Source organism: Eriocheir sinensis, chromosome 45, assembly GCF_024679095.1.
Source record: "Eriocheir sinensis breed Jianghai 21 chromosome 45, ASM2467909v1, whole genome shotgun sequence".
Classification (NCBI taxonomy): domain Eukaryota; kingdom Metazoa; phylum Arthropoda; class Malacostraca; order Decapoda; family Varunidae; genus Eriocheir; species Eriocheir sinensis.
Window position 1 is genome coordinate 757,495 of NC_066553.1, and position 17,321 is coordinate 774,815.

The 17,321-nt window shown below is 41.1% G+C and overlaps 1 protein-coding gene across 1 annotated transcript in view; it reads right to left on the reverse strand.

The window, feature by feature from the left end:
• The window catches only part of LOC126980831 (nephrin-like), a 211,982-nt gene that overhangs the window by 53,407 nt on the left and 141,254 nt on the right, over window positions 1–17,321 (reverse strand). The window contains exons 6-7 of the mRNA XM_050831109.1: window positions 9,841–10,107; window positions 400–554 (exon numbers count right to left, since the gene is read on the reverse strand). Coding sequence (XP_050687066.1) covers window positions 400–554; window positions 9,841–10,107 — 422 coding nt within the window. The remainder of the gene's footprint in view (window positions 1–399; window positions 555–9,840; window positions 10,108–17,321) is intronic.

Below are 17,321 nucleotides of genomic sequence, written 5' to 3' on the forward strand. Positions count from 1 at the left end.
TATGCCCTCCTTGCTTCCTTGCCTGACTTGATGTTTTACTTTTTTTTTCTTTTCTCTTCTCCTTTCGTCTCCTGTCTGTTTTTTTCTTCTATTTCCTCCTTTTTCTTCTTTTCCTCCTCCTCCTCCTCCTTCCTCTGTCCTTTTATCGCCTGCTTATCTTGTCCTCCACCTCCATCATTTCCTCCTCTTTTTTTTTCTCTTCTTCATTTTCTTATTCTTCCTGTTCCTGTTCCTATAGCTGCTCGTCCTCAACCCTTTCCTCCTCCTCCTCCTTTTCCTCCTCCTCCTCATTTTCTTTCTACCTTCTGCTTGCCTAGTCTTGTATCTCCATAATTTCCTCTTCTCTCTTTATTCACCCTTCACCTCCTCCTCCTCCTCCTCTCTCCTCCCCGTCCTTACCTTGGCATCCTGGGGCGAGGTCTTCCCGCCGCGGCTCTTCTGCCAAGTGATCACGGCTGACGGGTACGCGCCCGCCGCCACGCACTCCAGCCTCGTCTCCCGCCCCTCCACCAGCGGCTCCGGCGGCGCCCTCACCACCACCTGGGACGGCCGAACTGCAGGGAAGGACACGCATACAGGTTAGTTAGCAGCGGGAGACTCTAGCTGGGGTAAGGGAAAGTTGGAAAGTTTCGTTTAGTCGGCGCAACATCTGTGGTCATATGCCGGAGAGAGACAGGAGGGGGAAGGAATTATAGAAGGGAACACACCCCAGGAGACGGGACACAACCCCCGATTAATACCTGGTACCCATTAACTGCTGGGTGGACAGGGGTATTGGAAAAGCCGCCCAAATATTTACACTACACCCGGGACTCGAACGCTGGGGTAAGGGATTAGTTAGGGAGTATTAAGACATCGCCGACACCAAAACAAACCTCTCTCTTGTATTAATTTTACTGGATCAGCACTTGGAGGGTGTTGGTTTCTTATTTAATGCCCTTTAGCTGTTCCCACTAATGTAAACAGAAGCCGCATGAGAGAAGAGATTATACTGCACATACATTACTTAGTTATATTATCTCTTTTATTTTAATTTTCACATTTTTTACAGCAACGGAAGCAGCTCCAGGGCACAAACAAACAATAAATAAATGGAAAAAACCCGCTAAACGTTGCTCCCTCAAAAGAAAATGGAATGAAGTTAGGAAGTATGCAATGGTAGAACACTTGTTTATATATGAAAATCGCGTCGAACACTCACTAAAAGCTTTCAAACTATATATATGACTCCCGCAACTCTTCCTAAACATGCAATGGAAGAACACTGGTTAGTATATGAATATTAGGCAAAGCATTCCCTAAAAGCTGGCAAACTACATATATACATCCCAAACCTTCACGGACATCGTAGGAGACTGTAAGTTTTTTCTTGTAATCGGAGAACAAGTATTCGTAGGTCATGTGTTTATATGAGAGGACGCATTTTGAACCCTTTAACAAGCACACCATCACCAAAACTCTCACTCAGCTCTTCACTCACGTCCACAGAAGCAATCACACACCCTTATCACCCTCACATCCCTTCAAGATACCGCCCTTCCACACCGCAGTCTCATAACATCCCACAAACCCTTCCTGCGAATCCTGTCATAAGCCTTTTCAGTAGCCAAGGACGCAACAAACAGTTTTCCACCCCTCTCTAAGTACTTCTCACGTAACATTTTCCCTGTAAAGACCTGCTCCACGCCACCCTTCTCTTTCCCCCTTGCTCACCGCCTCCATTCATATCGTTTATTTTCATCATCCTCCCATTCAGAGCCCTTCCATGCACCTTCCCCGCCGCGCTGAGTAATTTTATTTCCCTATAGCCGCTACATTCATTCCTATTCCCTGTTCATTTATACGCACAGGGGCACAATGGCAGGGTTTCTCTTTACTCTTTCAGAACCTCACTTTATCCTGCTTCCATGCTATACATCTGCGTCTACATCTCTATTTCTGTATTTCTGTTCTAATAGGATTATTGACAGAAGCCTTCCCTACTTCTTTAACTATTATTTTCCACATGTATATCTAAATCTACGTATTTCTGCACTTTTCTTGTTATACCATCAATGACAGAAGCCCTCTCTACTTTTTTTCAACTCATCGCCTTCTTTATCGTAACCTTCTTCATCTTCCCTTGACATGGCCGTCCTACACTACTTTTTAACGTATTATTTTTCAACTTGCATGTTAGTAAATATATCCATAACATCTCAATCTCCATCTCAATCTCATTATTCAAGCATTTCTCTTGTTATGGTAGCAGTGACGACGCCTCCCCTACTCTTAAACTCCAAGGGTCGTATCGTAAGATATTTCGCCGCCCAAGAACACATATTTGACAAGGCTTTCGTAGGAGTTTTGTGCATTTCCAGGGGTAGTTTTATGACCCTGGTGGTATTCTTCCTTTATAATTAGGTTGTCTTTATTTTCCCAGGGCAATCTTTTCACCAATCTCTCTCTCTCTCTCTCTCTCTCTCTCTCTCTCTCTCTCTCTCTCTCTCTCTCTCTCTCTCTGTTCTTTCCCATCCCTTTCCCACATTCTCTGTAGCACTACCTCGTAAACCCTTCCTCAATTATCATGGATCTATATTAACGCCCGAGGATCCCCGCTTCCCACGCAGACCAAGATTGTTGCAACACTAATTCCCTGAACTCATAAAACCCTTCAGTTAAGTCACGCCTCACTCCTACAAATTGTTTTTTTTTTTTATACATATTTCATGAGGCGATATTTTAGTTAAGCCTCTTATGTGATGTAATTTTCCGTTGTTTTCTTTTTTCATTTTCTTTCTCTTTTCTCTTCTCTTCTGCTTTTAGTTCTCTTTTCTCAATGTCTGTTTCTCGCTTTCTTCGTTTCAACATTTTTTTTTTATATATTCCACGAGCATTAGGCTGTAATGTGATGTGTTTCTCTAAGTTTTCTTTTCTTTTCTTTTGGCTTTACATCTTTTCCCTTTTCTTTTTCTTCGGTGTTCTTTTCTTCATGTCTTTTCTCTCTTTTCTTCTCTTCAACATTCTTTTTTTTAATATCCTACGAGGCAATATTATTAGGAATTTTCTGTTTTCTTTTTTTTCTTTCTTTTGTCTTTTCCTTTTATTCAGTGGCCTTCTCTTTTTGTCTCATTTCCTCTCTCTTCTCCTCTCAGCTTTCTCTCTTGCGGAATGACAAATTAGTTAACTTCCAAACAACGAATCACTTCCTTCTCCGTGAGCCTCAAATATATCATCATAGTCCTCAATGCGTCGTTCCTTCAGAGGCCAACACACTAAGAGCAGGATGATTTATTATGTTCTCTAACTTTCCCGCCACCTAACTCACTCACTCCTTTCTAGCATGACAAAGTAGTTGCAATCCAAACCACGGCAATGAGTTATATTCCTGAAGGTCCTCAGCGTCAAATAACAAACGAGGCTCTATTATTGTCGAACTTTTCTACCGACTCGCGCAGAATGACAAAGTAGTTTTTGCCACGACAACGAGTCAGGTTTGAGCTAGGAGGGAGGGTGGGGTGAAAAGTTTGTAGGCTGACTAAGAAGGAGTGATGTTAGAGTGATTAAATTTGACATGGATAAAGTTCAACTCTTCTTAGCAATGACTGGATTGTTTCTTTCCAGGTAAACCCACATCTGATGCCAAAAAGAAGAAATACAAATTGAGTAGTGGTGATTGCAGGGCCGTGATTTCTGAGGGTTAGGGATCGGCCTCAAAATACCCCCAAAAGTGCTTATTTTTCAACATATCTCCACCTACGCATACAAACACACAAACACCTTATCCATGACCACCCTTATCGTAATAGTAATAATTGTAATAGTAGTAATAATAGTAATAATAATGCTATGATATATATTTTTTTTTGTTTAAGCAGTATTTACAAACATATACATACATACACATACACACATACATACTTCTATTTTTTTTGTATAGATGCTTGCTTTGTTTGCCCCCCTCCCCCACCGCCTAATGAACCTATGATGCCCTTTAACCAACCCCAAAGTCTGCCAAAATTAAGGGGCTCTCTTACGGGTCCTCTTGAAAATGGACAATATCGTGGTGTTCGTTCATTACTGCCTTGCACGAGCCTGGGATGGTACTCTCAAACCCTTCCACCTCTTACATCATCCATTTCCAAAGGGCAAAAAACAGATCAATCGGGTTCTCATGAATGTTATATTAGGTTCAGAGTACAGAAGAAGGGTCAAACTACTATCAAGGACATTAAACTACCCATGGAAGTGCCCCCAAACCCCTAGGAAAGCCCTGTCAAATGTGGGTGTGTGATAATATGGTCTCTGTTTCTCTGTGTACCGTCTCCCGCGCTGCCAGAACCCTTCATAGGCGAGCGAGCAGCCAGTCATTTACGTGAGTTGGACGTGTTGTTTTGTTTTGTCGCTAGCCTGCTCACATTAATCAGTTGTCCTCCTCCTCCTCCTCCTCCTCCTACACCCCCAACACTACTATAATTATTCTTGCTCTCATTAGTGTTGAGGAATAATTTAGGAACACTTGTGGGCGTACATAATTGCTTAACGCACCACCACCACCACCACCACATAACATCACCCCTGTCATAATCAAGTTGACCTTTACATATCAACATCAACAACCACCATTCCCACAGTTGCTCCCATCACCACCACCACCACCACCACCACAACCACCATCAACCTGCCCCTTTACACATCAACACCAGAAGAAGAAAGGGAGAAACGAATGAAAAAAGGTGTATATACAATTGTCTTTACACCACCACCACCACCACCACCACCACCATCACCTCCACCACCACCTCCACACTCCCTCATGTTGAATACAGTCACGCGAGAATGTATTAAGTTGATGTGTAGAGACTTGCAAATAATTAGTTTCTCCTACACTCACAATTCATTAGTTTATGCTTTGAGTCTGAATACGTTTATAGCTTTAGAAGAGAATGCAAACTACTACTACTACTACTACTACAACTACTACTACTACTGACGAAACGAGAGAGACAGACATCCACAAATTCTCTCTCACACACACACAATAAAACAAAATACAGACAGGACAGGCATAAATTAGACATACAGATGAGTCAAACTAACTTCATGGACACACACACACACACACACACACACACACACACACACACACACACACACACACACGAAACACACAGACAAGGAGAAGAGACTATAAGTAATTTAGATCAAGCATTTATCATTCATTTATACTAATATTCTTATCCCTCTCAAACAAGACATTCAAATACCATTTACTTAATCTTAAATAGTACTTGATTAACTGAAGGGCAAGCCACAAGGGGAGTTCTAAGGGGCACTGAACTCGCTTCCTCTCTCTCTCTCTCTCTCTCTCTCTCTCTCTCTCTCTCTCTCTCTCTCTCTCTCTCTCTCTCTCTCTCTCTCTCTCTCTCTCTCTCTCTCTCTCTCTCTCTCTCTCCTCTTTCACAGACCTCCTTCCGCTTCCACACCCTCCCTCCTACTTTCCTCCTCTTTTCCGTTTCCTAACCACCCGACCCACCATAAACGCCAGAGACACGCCCTCTCTCTCTCTCTCTCTCTCTCTCTCTCTCTCTCTCTCTCTCTCTCTCTCTCTCTCTCTCTCTCTCTCTCTCTCTCTCTCTCTCGGTCACACTTCGCCTTCCCACGACCTCTCCTTTCAGCCTTAAACCCTTTTTCTGCCTCACTTTCTCTCTCTCTCTCTCTCTCTCTCTCTCTCTCTCTCTCTCTCTCTCTCTCTCTCTCTCTCTCTCTCTCTCTCTCTCGCTCTCGCTCTTTATGAATTCCCTCCAATCTTCCCATTCTCTCTTTTTCTCTCTCATTATCATATCATTTCCTCACTCTATTTTCATTCCCTTTTATCGCTAGTTTTTCCTTTCTCTCCCTTTCCTCCTTTTTCACACACGCACAATACAGCTCCTCCCTTTTCCCTTCTCCTTCTCCTCCTTTCCCCTCTTCCATTTTTCTCTCCCTTTCGTCTTTCTTTCCCTCCACAATTTATCCTTTATGTATATACTCAATACCTCCTCTTATTCTTTCCCTTTTCTTTTCTTCTTCTTCTTTTTCTTCCTAATGCTTTTTTTTCCTTCTTAATGTCGCTTATTTTTCTATTTATCTCCTCCTTTTAAAATCGAAATTAAGACTTTTTTTTTTTTACTTCGTTTTGTTCTTCTAGTTTTTGTTTTCCTTGTTCTTCTTCTTCTTCTTTTTCTTCTTTTCTCACTGTTCTTGTTCTTCTCAATCTTCTCCTCTTGTTCTCCTCTTCCTCCTCCTTTTTCGCCCTCTCTCTCCGCGTCTGACCTTTCCTTAACCTCTCACGGTAATCACACACACGAGGAGGAGGAGGAGGAGGAGGAGGAGGAGGAGGAGGAGGAGGACTCTCAGCGTTCCACTTTCTCCTACTCTTTCTCTTCTTTCTTCTCCTCCTCCTTCTCCTCCTCCTCCTCCTCCTCTTTCCCCTTCCCCAAAAGAGGTAAATTTCTCCTAAGGGGCTTCTCTCGTTCCCTTCTTTCCTCCATTCCCGCCCTCCCTCTCCCTCTCTCTCTCTCTCTCTCTCTCTCTCTCTCTCTCTCTCTCTCTCTCTCTCTCTCCCTTGGCAGTCTTATATATTTACTCATTTAATTACTCACCTCCCTCCTTTCCTCCCTTCTCCTTTCTTCCTCCACTTATTTCCTCCCTCCCTCCCTCCCTCCCTCCTTCTCTCCCTTCCTCCTTCTCTCCCTCTCTTATTGGCCTGGTCTCTTATTATGGTCATTTTTTTTTCTCTCTCATTTCTTTCTTTATTGTTTTCTTCATTTTTTTTCGTTTTATTCGCGTTTTTGCTTTACTTTTCTTTTTCTTTTTTTATTGGTTTTTATTTGTTTTTTTATTTATTTTTCTTTTCCATTTTTGAGTTTTTTTTATGAGATTGATCCTGTCTTTCTTTCTTTCTTTCTTTCTCTTCTCATTCTCTTTTTTTTTCTTCCCCTCTTTCTCTTTCTCTTCTTATCTCTTTTTTTTGTCTTTCATTCTCTCCCTCCTTTCTTTCTTTCCTTTTTTCTTTTTCTTCCTTCTTTCTCACTTTTTTCCCTTTTATTTTTTATTTTCTTTCTTTGTTTCTTTAATTCTCTCTCTCTCTCTCTCTCTCTCTCTCTCTCTCTCTCTCTCTCTCTCTCTCTCTCTCTCTCTCTCTCTCTCTCTCTCTTTTTCTTCCGATCTCTCTCTCTCTCTCTCTCTCTCTCTCTCTCTCTCTCTCTCTCTCTCTCTCTCTCTCTCTCTCTCTCTCTCTCTTTATCTTCCCATCTCTCTCTCTCTCTCTCTCTCTCTCTCTCTCTCTCTCTCTCTCTCTCTCTCTCTCTCTCTCTCTCTCTCTCTCTCTCTCTCTGTAATTAGCACGGCTTCGCCAGCCTTAATTCTCTCATTTGCTCCTCTTCTTCTTTTTATTAATGTTATATTTTTTTTACACTAAATTTACGTCTTATTTTCCAAGTATTAAAGCTGACTGACTCCTCTTTGTCCTCTTCCTCCTCCTCTTCCTCTTCCTTTCCTCTTTTTAACTCCAACTTATTTTTTTCTTTCCTTTCATTTCTCTTTTCTTTCCTTTGCTCATCATCGTCGTTGTTATTATTCCTGTTTTTTTTTATTTTTCCTCTTGATTTTCTTTAGTTTTCCTTTTCCTCCTTTTCCTTTTCCTTCTTCTTCTCCTCTTCCTCTTTCCTGTCTTTCTTTTTTTGTGGTTTCCTTCATCTTACTTTTATCTTCACTCTCTCTTTTTCCTTTTTTTATAACTTTTTTTCCTCCTCCTCCTTCTCCTTTTTCCTTTTCCTTCTTCTTCTTCTTCTTCTTCTTCTTCTTCTTCTTCTTCTTCTTCTCTTCCTCTTTCCTTTCTTTCTTTTTTGTGGGTTCCTTCATCTTACCTTTCCCTTCACTCTCTCTTCTTTCTTTTATAACTTCTCCTCCTCCTCCTCCTCCTCCTCCTCCTCCTCCTCCTCCTCCTCCTCCTCCTCCTCCTCCTTCTTCTTCTTCTTCTCCTCCTCCTCCTCCTCCTCCATTCTCTTTTCAGCCTCGCCTTTCTGTGGGTTCATTAATTTCTTCCTTGTGTCGTGTATGCGTCGCGAGGAACACTCATTCAGGAGGAGGAGGAGGAGGAGGAGGCAGATAATGAGAGGCAGTAATAGTAAAAGGAATAGGAAGAGTAGGAATAGAAGGAGGGGGAGGAAGAGGAGGAGGAGGAAAAGAAGGAACAGGATAGAGGGAACGATTAAAACAGAAGTGTAAAAAGGAGAAAGGATGGGATGGAAGAAGAAGGGAAGAGACGGAAGAGAAGAAGAATAAGTAAAAGGGGAAAGAAGGGAGTGTTAAAGGTGAAGAAAGGAGGAACAAAGAAGGAAGAAGAAGGGAAGAAAAACAAGATAAGAACAAGTAAAGAGAGAAGGAAGAAATAAAGTATAGAAGAATAAGCAAAGGGGAAAGAAAGGGAAACGCACAGAGAAGACTAGTGGATAAACAGATAGATAGACAGATAACGAGACAGACAGACAGACAGAGGAAAGGTAAGTGGAGAGAGATATAAAAGGAGGCTGTAAAGAGGAAGGAAATAAAGAAGAAAATAGATGATGATGATGATGATGATGAGGAGGAGGAGAGTAGCGAAAGAAGATAAAAAAGGGAGACTATTGGAGATTGTGGAGATGATACGAGACACGCGAGAGGATCAAAGGGAAGAGTGTGTTAGTTAAGAATGTCAGGGAATAGTTAATGGAAACGGGAGTAGGTGATTTTTTTGGACCTTTTTATCTACCTTTGATCTGTCTCCCTTGCTGTAGAAAAGGAGGTTCGTAGTAACTAATAACAACATAAACAACAACTACCTCAAACCAATGCCAACTATAATTAAGCTAAGATACGATAACAGGAGCATTAAGTAGCGGGCTTTTTTTTTTTCATCATTTTTTTTTTACGCCCTTGAACTGTCTCCTCTGCTGTAGAAAAAAGAAAATATTACTCTTTTTTTTTCATTTTTTTTACGCCCTTGAACTGTCTCCTCTGCTGTAGAAAAAAGAAAATATTACTCTTTTTTTTTTCTTTTTTTTTACGCCCTTGAACTGTCTCCTCTGCTGTAGAAAAAAAGAAAATATTACTCTTTTTTTTCATCATTTTTTTTACGCCCTTGAACTGTCTCCTCTGCTGTAGAAAAAAGAAAATATTACTCTTTTTTTTTCATTTTTTTACGCCCTTGAACTGTCTCCTCTGCTGTAGAAAAAAGAAAATATTACTCTTTTTTTTCATCATTTTTTTTTACGCCCTTGAACTGTCTCCTCTGCTGTAGAAAAAAGAAAATATTACTCTTTTTTCCCGGTAGATTGTCCAAAGAATGAATGAATGAGCAATAGTGAATGTTGAATAAAAATGTTAAGGAATAATATTAAGAGAGACATGTAAGAGGGGATTTTTTTCTGGATTTTTTTTTCTACCTTTGGGCTGTAAAAAAGTACGTCTGACAAACTGCTACCTCTACCACTACTACTACTACTACTACTACTACTATTGCTTCTCTGACTACTACTAACATAATTACAGCTACAAGGCATATACTTATCCCTAAATCTATACCAAAAGAAGGAGTATAATTATTGGTAAGCATAGACTCAAAAACAACAACAATACCATAATTTCTAACAACAAGAATAACGACATTTTCTAACAGCATCAATAAACAACAACAACCACAACATCAATATATTTCTAAGATGGAATGTGATAAACAACAAACTTCCTAACAACCAGAAAACACCCCCACCAGACAACCACAGCAACTATTATCACACCAAGACAACCCCAACAACAACCTCCTCATCTCATACTCACGGTACAGGTCCAAGGAGACGGTGGTGTGGAGGGGGTCGGTGAGGTTGTTGTTGGAGGCTCGACACGTCAGGTTGGCTCGTGCGAAGTCGCGGCTAAGCTCGTCGATGATGAGTTCCGTGCGGACGTACCTCGCGCCCACGTTGACCTGCAGGCTGTTCTCGCTCCCCCTCCGCTCCGGCAGCAGTGTCCCGCCCTCCCCTAGCACTCGGCTCCGGTTGGCTAGCAGGTGAGGGCCGCGCCACCAGGTAACCTCAGGGGGCGGCCGTCCTGGGGAGAAAGATGATGGGTGGTGAGGTAAGGAGGAGGAGGAGGAGGAAGAAGACGACGATGAAGGGGAAGAAGAGAAAAAAAAGTAATGAGAAGGAAGAGGAATTTGCGTGTGATGAAGGAGTGGAGAGGAAAGTTGGAAGAAGAAGAAGAAGGAGGAGGAGGAGGAGGGTTGTATTAAGGAAAGGGATGATGGGAGAACAGTGGGTAGAGTAAGAAAGTTTGCAAAGATGACCGAGGAGGATGCAAGATGATGAAGGAGGTCGAGGGAGGGAAAAGTAAAAAGAAAGGAAGGAAAGACAAAGGAAGGGTCGGAGAACATAAGAGCAAATATAGTATGCAAGAGTCCAATACTCTGTCAGGCTTATACAAGACAGCTTCTTTAAATCCAAGCAACTATTATTACCCTCCCTATCCATGTATTTATTTAACCCGGTAGCAGTGGGGCTCATGTTTCTTAATGGTCCCTCTAAGCGAGAAAAATGAGAAAAAATCATCACTCACGCAAACCATTTCATAATATATATCAAAACATTTGTGATCAGTTTATGTATATTCTATTTTTAGGGGTTTATATCATGGCAGAAATTTGGCCCGTCGCTGCTACACGGTAAAGCCACAAATTTGACCCGTCGCTGCTACACGGTAAAGCCACAAATTTGGCCCGTCGCTGCTACACGGTAAAGCCACAAATTTGACCCGTCGCTGCTACACGGTAAAGCCACAAATTTGGCCCGTCGCTGCTACACGGTAAAGCCACAAATTTGGCCCGTTGCTGTACACGGTAAAGCCACAAATTTGGCCCGTCGCTGCTACACGGTAAAGCCACAAATCTGGCCCGTTGCAAAACCCGGGTCAACCTTTCCTTTCTTTTTACGTTTTTGCCTATTTCGCCTCCCTGACGGCATATATCACCTAGGCACCCGCCACATGACTGCCCAGCCTGATCCACTCACTCACCATTCTATCAGTGAAATGTTTAATGAGCGCCTCACTCAAATATAAATACATCATACCTTAACCCAACACGACAGCTGCCGAACGCTAATGAGAACTATTTGTCAGGATTAAAGGAACATATTTAAGGTTTAATAAAAAGATCTACATAAAAAGGTTAACGAAATGCTGCTACCGTACAGAACAAAGAGCAGTAATATCATAAAAGGGACAAAAAGCAGTAGATTCCGTAAAAGAAGCATCAAAATCCCTTCACAGTCTAAACCGGGGCACGCAGACATCAGGAACGCGTGTGTGTAGAGAGGTGGAAAAGGCGTGTAATTAGCGAGCCGGGCCGTGATGACCTGCCGGGCGGGAGAGGAAGGTGATTAGCGTTAATGAGAAGATTAATGTAGCTGGCCAGATTTTAGAACGCACGCCCAGGGAGAAAAAAAAAAAAACCCACGAGTCTAGACGTGAGGCAGACGTGTAATTGCTTGCTTAGGCTGACTACCTGTTGGATGGGAAAGACTGGTGATGGATGTCGAGGACGAAAAAAAATATATGTAGACGCGAGCACACGGGCAATAGAGGCAAACAGAAGCATATTGGTATAGATATAACTACCTTATTATTAACCCGGTAGCAGCGACGAGAAAAAGTACCCTAAAATGTAAACTTGGGCAGGCCATATGCGCAAAACTAATTACAGATAAACAACCAAAAGAACAAGAGTACAAATATGATAAGAACAAAACATCTGTGCTAAACTCCCAGAGATTGTCATCAAGAATCATGAACTTGGGAATAAACTACGAGGAAGAGTACCCTAAGAAGTTGACTCGGGCAGGCCACATCACACACACATAAAACAAATTTCAGATAAGCAAAAAACATAACAGGAGTAAAAATAGAATAAAAAAACTCATCTGTGCTAAAATTCCAGAGATAGTCATCAAGAACCATGGACTAGGGAATAAACTATAATCAAAAATACCCAAATAAGTAGATTCATGCAGCCCACAGCATACACAAAACTACGTAACAACCCTCGTGACAGAGTGGCAACGCAGGCATTATGCGAATTACTGCCGAGAGGAGAGCAGCAGCAGGTGGAGGGAGAGCTGAAATTAGAATATTTGCCGGGACGGAGTGCACCATCACCCCCAGACATACAGAGAGAGAAATGGAGAGCATCATGAAAGGCTTTTGTCCTGCACTGAACTCGTAATGTGAGGGGATGATGAGGTGAAGGTGGCTATTTTGGCTACGACCTGTTTGCTGAAGGGCAGATAATAATGGATAATGGTAATGCTGAGAGGGATATATATACACACGAGAACATGCGAGCAATAGACGAGAGTGCCGGCATGAGAAACTGGAGCCCCTGAACAGCGACGAGAATGAGTGAGGAGGTTTGAGAAATGCATATGATTACGAGAACTTGGCTGTTGCGAGCTGGGATATGCAAATGACAGAGACAGGAGAAACAGCAAACTAGTGGGCGGGCCGACACGGAATGCACACGAACAGCGGTGAGGAGAGTAGAATTAGGCTGTAATTTAAATAACGCGAAAACAACAGCAGCAACGGGAAAAAACAAATGAAAAGTAAACAGGTGGATATATTTACTGAGTACAGATAGAGAGAAAAAGCAAACTGGACCAGTGAAACGGAACACACGAGCGACATTGAGTTTAACGTGAAAATGAAAAATAAACATGAAAAAAAGATTGAACGAAACAAATAGGAAGGGAAAGTACATACAAGTGTTGGATACGATAACATGGCGAGCTAAAGTATACGAATAAAGTGATTGAAAACTAACATTGCCAGGTACAAAAGATAGCTTAGAAAATAACAACAGCAAATAGCTTAGAAAATAACATTAGGAAATAGCTTAGAAAATAACATCAGGAAATCAAGTGCACGAAATTAAATATGAATAGAACAAAAAATGCTTATAATAAAAGTCGCTTATAATAAAAGACTAATCTACATGGAAAAAAAGAGAGGGATAAAACTGAATAGATATACAGATAGATAAACTGAAAGGTAGGTAGAGATAGATACACAGGTAGATAGATATAAATAGATAGAGCACAAATTTAGGTACAGGACGGTGTGGAAGAGAAAATAATTAGCTAATGTGTTCAAACTTACACTTCCTCCCAAAAATTAGAAAAAAAAAATGATTAAGAGGAGGAGGAGGAGGAGGAGGAGGAGGAGGGGAGAGAGAAAGAAAATAAAAAAAGGGAAAAAAAAGGAATATAAAAGTGCGTGATGAAGAAAATAACAAGCTGATGATGATGATGATGATGACGATGAAGATGACGACCACATCTTCTCATCGTCTCATTACCGAGTTTTCATTACCTTATTTAATGGACCAGCGACATTAAACACGGCAATTCCTTTTTTCTTTCTTTCTTTCTTCCTTTGTGTGTGTGTGTGTGTGTGTGTGTGTGTGTGTGTGTGTGTGTGTGTGTGTGTGTGTGTGTGTGTGTGTGTGTGTGTGCAATTGCAGTTCGCCCTTAATTCGTCTCCTTCTAATTACGTTATGAAATTACGCTCGTCGTCTTCAGGTTATTTCTTTTCTCTTTCTTTCTTTCTTTCTCTCTTTTTTTTCTTTGTTTTCATTATTTCATTTATTCTTTGTCTTTCTCTCTCTTTCTTTCTTTCTACCTCTCTTTCTTTTTTTACAATGTCTCTCATTTTTCTGTTTATTTGCTTGTTTGTTTGGTTGGTTGGTAGGTTATTTTTGTTTTCTTTCTTTCTTCCTTTGTTTCTTTCTTTTTCTCTCTCTTTCTTTCTTTCTTCTGGCAGCGCAAAATTTCTTCTATACAATTTTTCTTTATTTTCTTTCAACTCGCAAATTCTTCTTTATTTTCCACTAATGTTTCCCCTCTTTTTCGTCTTTCTTTTCGCTCCTTCTATTTCATTGTCTCTGTCTTCATTCACTAACTTAATAACTTTTTCCTTTTTCCTCCTTCCATCTTTCTTTTTTCCACTATCATTCGTTTTTACCATCTCCATCTTTATTCCATTTCTTCTTTCTTTTTTTGCTACGATTTCTTTTCCCTTCCTTTCTTGACGTTCTCTTCATTGTTCTATATTCGCTAACGTTATCACATTTTCCTTTATACTCCTTCCATTTCTTTCCCTTCCTCTTTCTTTTCTTCCTACAATTTCTTTTTTACGCTGTCCATCTTTCTCTTATCCTCTGTTTCTTTTTATTATGATTTATTTTTATCTTCCCTTATTCCTATTTTTCCTTCCTGGCTTCCTTCTTTAATCCCAGTGAGCTAACTTTTATTTTTTACTATTTTTTCCCTTTTCTCCATTTTTTCCTTTTTTCTTTTCATTTCACTGCCTATCTTCCTTCGCTAACACAATGATCTTTTTCCTTTTAACTCTTTTCATCTGTCCATCATTTTTTAATCTTTCCTTTTTAACTGCGATTTCTTTTACCTTCCTTTCTTTCTTCCTTCCTTCCTTTCCTTTTTGCTCATTTCATTTCTTTTCATTCTTCTTTTTACTGTCTACTCTTTTCTGTCTTTCACTTTCTACGATATCTTTTACCTTCCTTTCTGCCATTCTCTCCTTCGCAGCCTTTCTTCCTTAATCCCTCGCTCCTGCCGGCAATACATCTTCATCAGGCTGGACAGCGATGTAAATGTGTGCTGTTCCGAGCCAGGGCGGAAAAGGGACATTTTACCGCGGTGCACGTAACGCTGACTGACCTACGTGTGTTAAGGATTGTTACTACTGCTGTTACTACTACTGCTACTACTACTACTACTACTATTACTACATCATTCATACTATACTTTCTGATACAGCTTTAGTTCCTGCGCTCTCTCTCTCTCTCTCTCTCTCTCTCTCTCTCTCTCTCTCTCTCTCTCTCTCTCTCTCTCTCTAGTTTCTTGGTACAACTGCAATTACTACCATCAATACTGCTTCTCCTCCTCCTCCTCCTCCTCTACTTCCTCCTCCTACTATTGCTACTACGCTATCGCCCTCCTCATCACTACTTATCTTACTTAAAACTCCCTAGAGTGGCCTTACTTGACATTAATTCACACTTACATAAAACTGAAAAAAGAATGAATCGCTGTTGTGGAGCTGTGATAAAGGACCAGGAGGAGGAGGAAGAGGAGGAGGAGGAGGAGGAACGATGATACAGACTGGTACGAGGGAAAGGAAAGGAGAGTCAGGCATAAACTTGAGAAAAAAGAGGATTGCAGGAGAGGCGATGGGAGGAGGGAAAGAAAACAAAATATAAAGAGGAGGAGGAAGAAGAGGAGGAAGAGAAAGAGATATGGTGATAAAACAGTCGAATGGAAAGATGGAAAGGATAAACAGACATAAATTAAATAAAGAAGGATTAGCAAAGAGGAGATTACGGAGGAGGAGGAGGAGGAGGAGGAGGAGGAGGAGGAGGAACAAGATAGGAAGAAAAATGAAAAGGAAGTAGAGGAGGAGGAAAAATATAGAGATTGGCATAAAAAAAAGATATAGAGAAGGAAGAAGAGGGAGAAGGGGTGAAGTAGAAAAGAAGAGAGGAAAGAAAGGAGGAAGTAGAGAAAGAGGAGGAAGAAAAAGCACTGAAAATATACGAAAGGAAGAAAGATAAGGAGGAAGAGGAAAAGGAAGTAAAGAAGAAAGAACAGCACTGAGAACATAAGGAAGTAGTATTAGTAACAGCAGCAGCAGCAGTAGTAGTAGTAGTAGTAGTAGTAGTAGTAGTAGTAGTAATAGTAACAATAGCATTCTAATATCCCTGTTCTTCCCTCCTCGCCTTCCTAACCCTTCCCGGCAGTCTCAAATTGGTTCTTACGCCTCGTCTAACTGTTAGTGTCGCATCGAGTGGTCCCAGCATGTCACTTCAAGCCCTTCCTCTACCCTTCCTTGGTCTAGAAGTGCCACGGTGCCCTTCTCTTCCTCCTCCAGACTCTCCTTCCCTTCCTCCTTCTTCCTCTGGTCTTTCCTTCCCTTCCTCTTCCTTCCTCTGGGCTCTCTTACACTTTTCTCGTACCCACAAATTATTATGAAATCACCGTAAACACCTTTCTTTTTTCCCTCCTCCTTCCTTGCTTCTTTTTTGTGGTGGATTATAGGAAGAGGAGGTGAAGAGGAGGAGGAGGAGGAGGATGAGAAGAGGAGGAGGAGGAGGATGAAAAAAGGCTCCTCGTGAGGTCTTGTAAAAATGACGACAAATGAGGAAAAAAAAACATGTGAGAGAGAGAGAGAGAGAGAGAGAGAGAGAGACACGAATTCTAAAGGAAAAATAAAAACTCGTGTCGGCAGCCAATCGACACAGTCTGTTCCTGTCATTTGTAACTTTCACACGATTTTTTTCCCTCTCTCTCTCTCTCTCTCTCTCTCTCTCTCTCTCTCTCTCTCTCTCTCTCTCTCTCTCTCTCTCTCTCTCTCTCTCTCTTCTTTCCTTCGTGTTTCTGCTAATCATCCTCTCTCTTTTTTTTGGGCTAACTTTTTTCCAAATCAAAGTAACACGACAGCTAATTGTTTTTTTTTTTTCACTGTAAATGCGTCAGTTCTCTCTAATCGTACGTCCTTTTTTTCAGTCCGTCTCTTTTTGTCTGTCCCTTTTTTGGTTTATTTTTTTGTATTCGTCTTTTTCTGGTCCGTTCTTTTTCGTCTGGTTTTTTTTCTGTATTTTTTTGTCTGTCTGTTATTGTCCGTTTATTATTTTCCGTCTGTTATCGTCCGTCATTTATGGTCCGTCTGTTATCGTCCGTCTATTATTTTCCGTCTGTTATCGTCCGTCATTTATAGTGTGTCTGTTATTGTCCGTCCTTTTTGGTCCGTTTGTTATTGCCCGTCTCTTCCGTCCATCGCTCTGTCTGTCTGTCTGTCTCCTGCATCGTCCTTCTCTCACTGTCTTTGTGTAGTTTTGTCTCACCACTCAGCATTTCCTTCCTTGCACCCGCTCACTATACTGGAAATAACCTTTGCTTCGCTTGTTCTTCAATTTCTTTCTCTGTGTTTTTCTTTATTCTGCCAATCTGAATTTCCATCTCTCTATCTGTTATCTGAAACCATCTCTGCTTTATTCCCTATCCTTGCTTCATCCTTATTCCTTCTTCATCAAGTGTAAATGCATCTTTTCTTTTTTCTTTATTCCGCCAATCTGAATTTCCATCCCTCTATCTGTTATCTGAAACCATCTCCGCTTCATTCCCTATCCTTGCTTCATCCTTATTCCTTCTTCATCAAGTGTAAATGCATCCTTTCTTTTTTCTTTATTCTGCCAA